This window comes from Misgurnus anguillicaudatus, chromosome 25 (genome assembly GCF_027580225.2).
Source record: "Misgurnus anguillicaudatus chromosome 25, ASM2758022v2, whole genome shotgun sequence".
NCBI classification, from domain to species: Eukaryota; Metazoa; Chordata; class Actinopteri; order Cypriniformes; family Cobitidae; genus Misgurnus; species Misgurnus anguillicaudatus.
In genome coordinates this window covers 31,546,425-31,555,193 of record NC_073361.2, presented here as the reverse complement: position 1 = coordinate 31,555,193, position 8,769 = coordinate 31,546,425, and the positions used below count along the sequence as shown (strand labels likewise).

The 8,769-nt window shown below is 39.4% G+C and overlaps 2 protein-coding genes across 2 annotated transcripts in view; one reads left to right on the top strand and one right to left on the bottom strand.

Annotated features, from left to right (window-relative positions):
- LOC129425815 (immunoglobulin kappa light chain-like) overlaps positions 1–8,769 on the top strand; it is a 688,217-nt gene that overhangs the window by 77,280 nt on the left and 602,168 nt on the right. The gene's annotated exons all lie outside the window — the stretch shown is intronic.
- dcun1d3 (defective in cullin neddylation 1 domain containing 3) lies at positions 1,960–8,740 on the bottom strand. The gene is made up of 4 exons (XM_073864294.1): positions 8,328–8,740; positions 7,023–7,094; positions 3,394–3,958; positions 1,960–3,319 (listed from the first exon to the last, which is right to left on the bottom strand). Exons 3-4 carry the CDS (start codon positions 3,828–3,830, stop codon positions 2,821–2,823), a joined length of 936 nt encoding a protein of 311 aa, XP_073720395.1. The 5' UTR covers positions 3,831–3,958; positions 7,023–7,094; positions 8,328–8,740; the 3' UTR covers positions 1,960–2,820.

Here is an 8,769-nt window from a genome sequence, read left to right as displayed (position 1 = left end):
AATAAAGTTATATTTTTAATTATTATTTTACAGTATGTAACAGAAAATAGGAAATCATGTTTTTCACTAAAGTGTCTGCAGTTGTGAATATTAAAAAGTAATTATAGCAGTCTAAGTAAAAAATAATGCAATAAAGTATATATTTTGTATTTAAATCCCATAAAAATGAAAAATGTTTTACTCCCAAAATGCTAAAAAATAATGGCATAAGTCTCAACTAGTTCTGATCAAATTTCAAGTTAATATCACAAAAAAAAATGGTTTTTGTAACACTTTTAGTTGTCAATAGTTTGCTGCATACTCACAAATTAATAAATTAATTAAAAAATATGAAAACCAAATTCTTAGAGCTTTCCAATGTTTTAAAATGTGTCAAGATTTGTAAAGATTTATAATAGGATATTAGCAGTGTACTTATTTTTCTTATTTTTTTGACATGACACATGCATGCACATGGTTTACATGACACACTGAACACATATTTTGACATGATGAGCAGCAACACATGACACACTGAACACATATTTTGAATTTGCGCCTCCTGGAAAAGAAGTCACCGGCTGCCACTGGATGATAGAATTATGAATATATAATAATTCATATTCCTATGGGCTGAGTGACATTTAACAAAATGACTGTCACTACAAAATTTCTATAATAAAATATCCTTGAAATATGAAAACTACATTCTTGGAGCTTTCCAACAATATATAGTTTGTCAAGATTATTTCATGTTTATAGAATATCTTATAATAATGAATTTATTATTAGATATAGTAATGTAAAAACATCTTGGGACCACCTGTTGACCATGACAGAAATTACTCGTTCTATATCATTATTTTTGCAAAATGGTGATGAAATATGAAAACCTCAATCTAAGCTTTCCAATGATATATTGATATGTCAAGAATAGTGATGGTTGACAGTAAGAAATGATAAATTTGTAAATATATAAACGTCCCACCTTTGACTTTGGGACAGTGAGTTAAACGATTAAAAAATTAAAAAAGCAAAAAATAATAATAATTTGTACTCCTAATGTACCTGCGATTATATAATCACCCTTATACTAGGGTGATGTTATTCAGAAACTGGCTTTAGATGATTAAAGATTATCAGCCTTGTTTCTTGCAAATGTTTTCATTCCAGAAGTTGCCAGGAAGAGAAAAAAATAAAAACACAAGCTCAAACCAAAGTAGCAAAACTATTAAAAAAACAAGTCAAAAGCTGAATTCGTTGTGATTACATACAATTAACTATTATGACTTTAATGTTAAATAATTGATACAATATATTAAGACACAAAGAATTGAGATGATCCAAATTAAATGAATTATGACGTGATGATAAAGAGCACCTATTTCATTCCTTAAAAACAGCGTTATTTTGTGTATTTGGTATAATACAATATGTTTGCATGGTTTATGGTTAAAAAACACATTATTTTCCACATACCGTACATTTTTGTAGCTCCAGATTTCACTCTCTTCCTAAAATGCACGGATTTTAAAGCTCTGTGTCCCTGATTGCCCAGCTAATCTGTGCGTTGTGATTGGCCTGAATACCTTTGACGTCAGCCGAAAATGTGACTCTCCTTACCATGTTAGAAAGATTCTCTCACAATGCAATGCTAACATGAGTTAACTTACAGGCTGTGAGTCCAAGCGGAAGGAATTATGATAATGTCGCTCCTCCACAATCCGTGTGTTTGTTGTAGTCCAAGAAAAGAGATTTACATTGGAGGCGATAACTCACTTTATCGTTTACTTTGGGATTTGTATCTTTTGCATATCGTTAACACGTACTAATACACACTTACACACCAAAGGAAATGTAAAATCGTGAATCAGTCAATAGGTGCCCTTTAAGATAAACTGGTACTGTGGTCAGTAAACATTAAAGAAAGAGTCTATCTTAGAAAGAATTAGAAAAAAATGTGAAAAAATCCAACTGCAATGCTGAACACGGTTTTTTTATTCATTATAAAGTGTTTCATTTATATAAAACCAGACACAAAAGACCAAAATGAAATCACTTTGAATTAAAAAAGCAACATAAAACAAAATAAAAGCGACCTCCGAGTGCAAATGAACCTGTATTTCTCCCCACACACATACATACACACACACGGCTGACTGATGGAAATGAACATGACTGAGAGAATGAATTAATAAATGAATGAATGCAAGGGACACATAAATGTTAAAAAATTTAAATCAAGTCCGATTGAGCAGGAAGCACATGGAAAATGAGGTTTTGAGGGCATCAGTACACAATCACGACAGTCTGATGTTAAATCTAACCAGCAGAACCACCACACAACAAAACTGAATATAACCGTTCAAATACACTTAAAACCGTTCGTCCCTTATTGTATTTATGCTGGTATCTCTGTGTGTGTCTGTGTGTGTGTGTGAGTCTTGCATGAATGAGTGTGTATTCAAGCTTGTAGGCAGCTGACAGGGTTCCCTTTTCTTTGGCGTGTTGGTCACTCCCAAAATATGAGCAATGCGATCATGAGTGTGAATCTCTCTGGAGGTGTGGTGTGAGAAATGTTAAAACAAATTAAATGAACGATGGCCAAAAACCAATAACTTAAATAAAAGTGCTTAAAAAATTACTAATTTGGAGCCCTTTCATTAAAACAGAAGTCAAAGAGCGCACTGGGATACCCAATGCAATAAGACCAAAAAATTTAATATTATAACAAGTCACAAATTAGGATGGAGAGTGACAGGCTCAGAAACATCTCCGCACGTCATAGTCCAGAATTCACCACCATCCCACGCCAAAAAAATTAATACAAAACAGACACGCTCAAGGTCCTGCCCACATCGACGCGGTCACACAGTCCGTCTCCGTGACGTCGCCCTCTCCCGCGTCTCCGTTCGGTCGTTCTCGCCTGCGTCTCTCCGTTTCCCACTCCACGAACGAGTCAAACAGGCTGGGCCACGCTTCGTCCTCGCTGTAGTTGCTGAGGTCCTGCCCGATGCTCTGCGTGAAGTTCAGAAACATGTTCCAGGTGTCGCGAGAGATGCCGCGCACGCCGCACGGGTTCTCCGACAGGAAGTCCAGCCAGCGCTCCAGCACCGGGGGCGTGTCCAGCGTGAATACGAGCCGCCACAGCGCGATGGCGATGGACCGCTGCAGCGAGCGCTGACCCTGCTCGGCGTCCAGACCGAACTGGAAGGTGAAACGGTAAAGATCCTTGAAGCTCTCCTCTCCACGAGACTCCTCTAGCAGCACGGAGAAACGCGAGCAGATCCCCGGTATACTGTCGGCATGAATCGCCTTACAGCCGTCCACAAACTCCCTCCTAGAGCGAGTAAAAAATATCATTAACAAAGTTTCAGATGTCAGATTGATCATTTTAATACCAAGATATAATACCTTGTAAACTTGCACATGGTAGCAGCCTGGAACTTCCACGCCAACACCAGAACTTTGAACTCAGCCGGGTCGACGCACAGATCATTGCAGAACCGTTCCATTCCCTCCTCCAAGATGGCATCTTCATGTTCATCTTTATAACCCAGAAACATCTCCTCGATTCGAGCGATGGACAAGCCTTCGCCGTCCTGCGTGGGTGACTCTCGACGCACGTCCCCCACTGATGTGAGCGGGGCCACGGGACCTTCCACGGTGACCTCTGACTCTTTGGTGCCGTTGTATATGACGTTGAGTGAGGACTTGCCGCAGACCTCCTCCTTGTGCACGCTGCCCGCACCTCCGCCCTTCTTTCCATGAGATTTCCCAGCATCCTTTTCACCACTTTTGCTGCCTAAAGAGGACGTGGGGTTTTTACATTTAGTTACGCACTGACCCATGTCTCTCACGTGCGCTCTCTCTTGTATTCGTGGCCCTGTCCGTTTCCCTTCGGCGAGGTCTTCCTTCAGGTCCAGACGGCTCCTGCTAGACGCCGCTGTGCAGGATGATTGACAGCAGTCAACATGCCCTAAAGATTCATAATCACAACAACAGTGTGCTAATATTAGTCAGAATGATACAGCACTCATACTCAAAATCACACAGATCAATCCAGACCAAGAGCCTTTAAAACATCAATTACAAAAATATGTAATGTAGGCTTAAAAAAGACATTTGTTTCTCTTAAACTTATTAATCCATCCATCCATCTGTCTATTAGGGCTGTAACGATTAATCGTGCAAAAGCACGTTTTCTCAATGAATGAATTTTAATGAATTAAGGTGAAATCCCGGCACATCCAAAAGCCGAAGGCTCTCTCCTGCAGAAACTACATTTGTGCCACAGATGAAGTACCATTTCAAAAGCTATTACAGGAAATATCAAGAGGCATATTTATATCGCTGTTCTTCAAATTGTTTCAGGTATTTTTATGATAATAAAGAATAGTTTGAATGATTTTGTTTATCAAGTGTTGCTTTTTTAAATGTACGTTATAAACGACTCAGACTCATAATGATTTTAGATTGATAAGGACTTCTACTGATCAAAACGCCGAAGTACATGCACAAGCTACGCATGAAAAATCACAGCCTTGCAATTCAGAATCAATTTCAGACATGTCTTTTTAATAGGACACGCAATTAATTGTCACAGCCCTAATATCTATCCATCCATCCATCCATTTGTTTGTCACACCAACTATCACTCCATCTAACCATCTACCCACCCATCCAATCCATCTACCCACCCATCCAATCCATCTAGCCATCTACCCACCCATCCAATCCATCAAACCACCCATCCAATCCATCTAGCCATCTACCCACCCCATCCAATCCATCTAACCATCTACCCACCCATCCAATCCATCTAACCATCTACTCACCCATTCAATCTACCCACCCATCAATCCATCCATCTACCCACCCATCCAATCCATCTAACCATCCACCCACCCATCCAATCCATCTAACCATCTACCCACCCATCCAATCCATCTAACCATCTACCCACCCATCCAATCCATCTAACCATCTACCCACCCATCCAATCCATCTAACCACCCATCCATCCAATCCATCTAACCACCCATCCACCCATCCAATCCATCTACCCACCCATTCAATCCAATCCATCTAACCATCTACCCACCCATCCAATCCATTCAACCATCTACCCACCCATCCAATCCATTCAACCATCTACCCACCCATCCAATCCATTCAACCATCTACCCACCCATCCAATCCATCTAGCCATCTACCCACCCATCCAATCCATCTAACCACCCATCCAATCCATCTAGCCATCTACCCACCCCATCCAATCCATCTAACCATCTACCCACCCATCCAATCCATCTAACCATCTACCCACCCATTCAATCTACCCACCCATCAATCTATCCATCTATCCATCTTTCCATCTATCCATCCATCCATCCATCCATCTGTGTGTCAAATCATCTATCTACCCATCTATTTATCTACCCACTTTGTCACACCAACTAACTATCTATCTATTCATTCATCCATTAGTTTGTCACACAATCTATCTATCTGTCTGTCTGCCTGTCTGTCACACCATCTATCAACCCATCCATCAGTCTGATACACCATATATCTATCCATCCATCAGTTTGTCACAAACAGTTTAAAGAAATGTTGGTTTTAAAATATAAGTAACAGTGATGTTATTTGACGTGCAGTAATAACAGTGAAGTTTGCTTTAACACTCAGCAGTCATAACCATAATAACATTTTTATATGAATGTTCTCAGAGTTTTCTTCACACTGTGTTTTAAATCTCCTACAACAAACGAAACGCTTCATCTTCAAATCCTTATTAAAATCCCTGTGTTTCCAAATTGTAAATGTAAATTTTTTTTTTACCAAAACCCGTCATCATACTTCTAAAGAACAACAACAGTGATGTGAAACTATATTACACATATATTGTTCCTCATTTCTTCCTCAACCGTTTCAAGCACTAAGATGTCTAGATACACCCAACTACTCATTTTTTACTCTATTACAACATCTTTCGGAGTGGTCACATGAAGGAAAAAATAAGACCATCATCATCTAAACATCTCATAAGCACAGAATTCTTCATGCAAAGTAATTAAACAATGTAGGTTAAATTACACCCTGACACTCAATGAGAGGCAGGGCAGGACATTAACTAACCGGCGTGGTGAAATCTTTTCTTTATAGTTGTTAAACTAGTAATCAGTGTGATAACATATGAAGAGCTTTAATTCAGAAGTGCTGAGCTCTGAGTCACAGAGCGGACCTAAAACTCCTCCTGCATTCTGATTGGTCACATAATCCACTTTGACGCAAATACTCTGGTAGTCCATTTAAAGCCTAAATGACCACAAAACCATGTGCAAGTTACACAGACTGAGTCACATCACATGATGTGTAGACACTCTTGAAGGATCATTTTTAGCAAGTCTTCAAACTAACATGTGATGACATGCAGTAAATGCCGATTGTATTACGTCTAAAGTAGCAAGTTTAAATTTTTCATTATACACATAATAATAAAAGACTTGATTTTGGTGGTGCTAAGGTAGACATCACTGTTACAATAGCTCATGCTTGCGGTGTGGGCGCTGGGCGGCTGTGTGACTGTTTGCTATGGTTATGCTGGTCAGCAGTACTAGTGATAAAAAAAACCAACAAATCAGTTACAAAATCAGCAGCACACTCAGATACTTTCTGATAAAAATACAAAATCTAATAACAGCTATAATGTGAAATGCACAACATCTGGTGGAAGGGTGACGCTTAATTTGCATTTGAGCAATGCAAAATTAATTTAATTCACTGATTTGCATCCTTAATTTTTTCTTATTTCAATGCAATACAGTTTGAATTGTGACTACACACAATAACCGGTGAACAGGTGCACCACATCCATACATGTTAATATATATTGCCAAATGACACACACAGAGGGAACGCTATGTCGACCAATCATTATCCAGGACTGAGCTATACATCAATATACTGACCAATGAGAATACAGCATCCTGTAGAGCTTGGATGAAAACTTCATCAGCATTAGATGAGGACACACTCACCCAAGTCCCTGATCCCTGAACAGACGTGTCATCTGAGAAAACTCCATGGAGACGGCCGTAACATCCGCTGGCCTGTGCGAGAGAGGACACAAGCGGAGGACAAGTGAAAGAGACATCAGAATACGATACAGACACTGCACACAGTCGCACAATGTGGTACATTCGGCCCAAACCGCACAACACACCTATAAGACATTTTCACACACCTGAGCGGAAACTTGCGCCCTAACTAACCAACACCACCATACTCATGATGAGGTAACCTAAATAAATTGGAGCCAGGTTACAATAGAGGTGTTGGATTGCAATTGTGGCCAATGCAACGATTAAATGACATATAACCTCACCGTCATACCTGATAGTGACGTGTCCAGCATTTTGGGGATTTCTTGCTTATATTCACCTTTTTTGGCATGAAGTCAACACGAAATTAATTCGACTTCTGTAATCTATATCAGATTCCAGAGTGAAACTGGATATAAGGTAAAATGTAGGATGGGACACGGTCTTACCCATTAGGAATTACATGGACAGTAATTGTTACAGCCAAAATTAAGTCATGTGTTTGGAGAAAAGTGGGTGAAAATAGGGGTAGAGCAAGTTTGCATTGCAATTAAATAATAATGTGTTAGTATTACCATGGTACTTTGATATATATACCTTACTAGATTCTATTAATAACCTTAAAACCGTATATGGCCCAAAATGGCATATTAATATCATAATATCTTATTGTTAGTTAAGATACAGGTTTAAAAGAATGCATGCTGACTTTATGAATATTAATGTTTATAACGCTGTCAAACTTATACATAAGCTGGGTCATTCATAAATATCTGCCTATCTAAAGGGCATTTTTGGGTATCAGGGGCACATGCAGCATTTTATGAGCATCTACATATTGTAGATATATAATTATAATTTATTGCTATCTTGGTAGTCAGCTCACAAGATTTTGAAACACATGCATATTTCTCTCTCTCTCTCTATGTAATGAAAAACTTTTCCTATAAATTATGATGGACTGGTCATCTACACATCAGCAAATACACGAGACCAACATATAAACGCACACATTATTAGTCATAATATGTTGATATGTGGCGTTATGCGAGTAATATAAAGTTGAATGTGACATTAAATGTCTTTTAAAGAGCTGATCTCATGTTAGCAGCTTAGCGGGTTAGCTTCAGAGGAAAGTGTGGCTCATTTAGACACACTAAACTTCATTTTAACACGAATATTTGTATATGCTAAACAGAAACATAAAAGAGACCTGAAATTAAAGTTTCTTTGTTGGTTTACCTGTGAAAAGATGACGAAATGGGTCCGATTTAGCGCATCTCTGCTGTCATGCTAACGCTAAAGCTAATCTCACCCTCCGGGCGAACCGGATCGGTTCCGATTCTCCAGTTATAACCCGAGGAAAGTGACTTCTCTTTGTGTAGTCTTGTTGGTGCTGTTCGGGTCATTAGATGATCATGATGGGTACTTCCCCTCGCATTGCTTCCTACAGATCCAGCCCCGAACCAAACCCGCGCTGATTCGGACCGGCTCCGGAGCGAACCACCGCTTTTATCAGGTTTCACACACCTTTGGTTACGTGCTGTGTGGTCTGCGCTGATTCTGAGGGGGTTTACACCGCTACATGGGACCGGGGAAACGCGAATCGGCCGCTGATTGACCGCAGTTTTTCTTTTTGTTTGGGTTCGAAGGTGTTTGCGTAAAAGGTGCGCAGATATCGCTG

Excerpts from the sequence above, each read along its gene's own strand:
- dcun1d3 (XM_073864294.1), bottom strand. The coding sequence starts at position 3,830 with ATGGGTCAGTGCGTAACTAAATGTAAAAACCCCACGTCCTCTTTAGGC. Across the intron at positions 3,320-3,393 it reads ACCATGTGCAAGTTTACAAG|GAGGGAGTTTGTGGACGGCT; the intron begins GTATTATATCTT and ends TACTCGCTCTAG.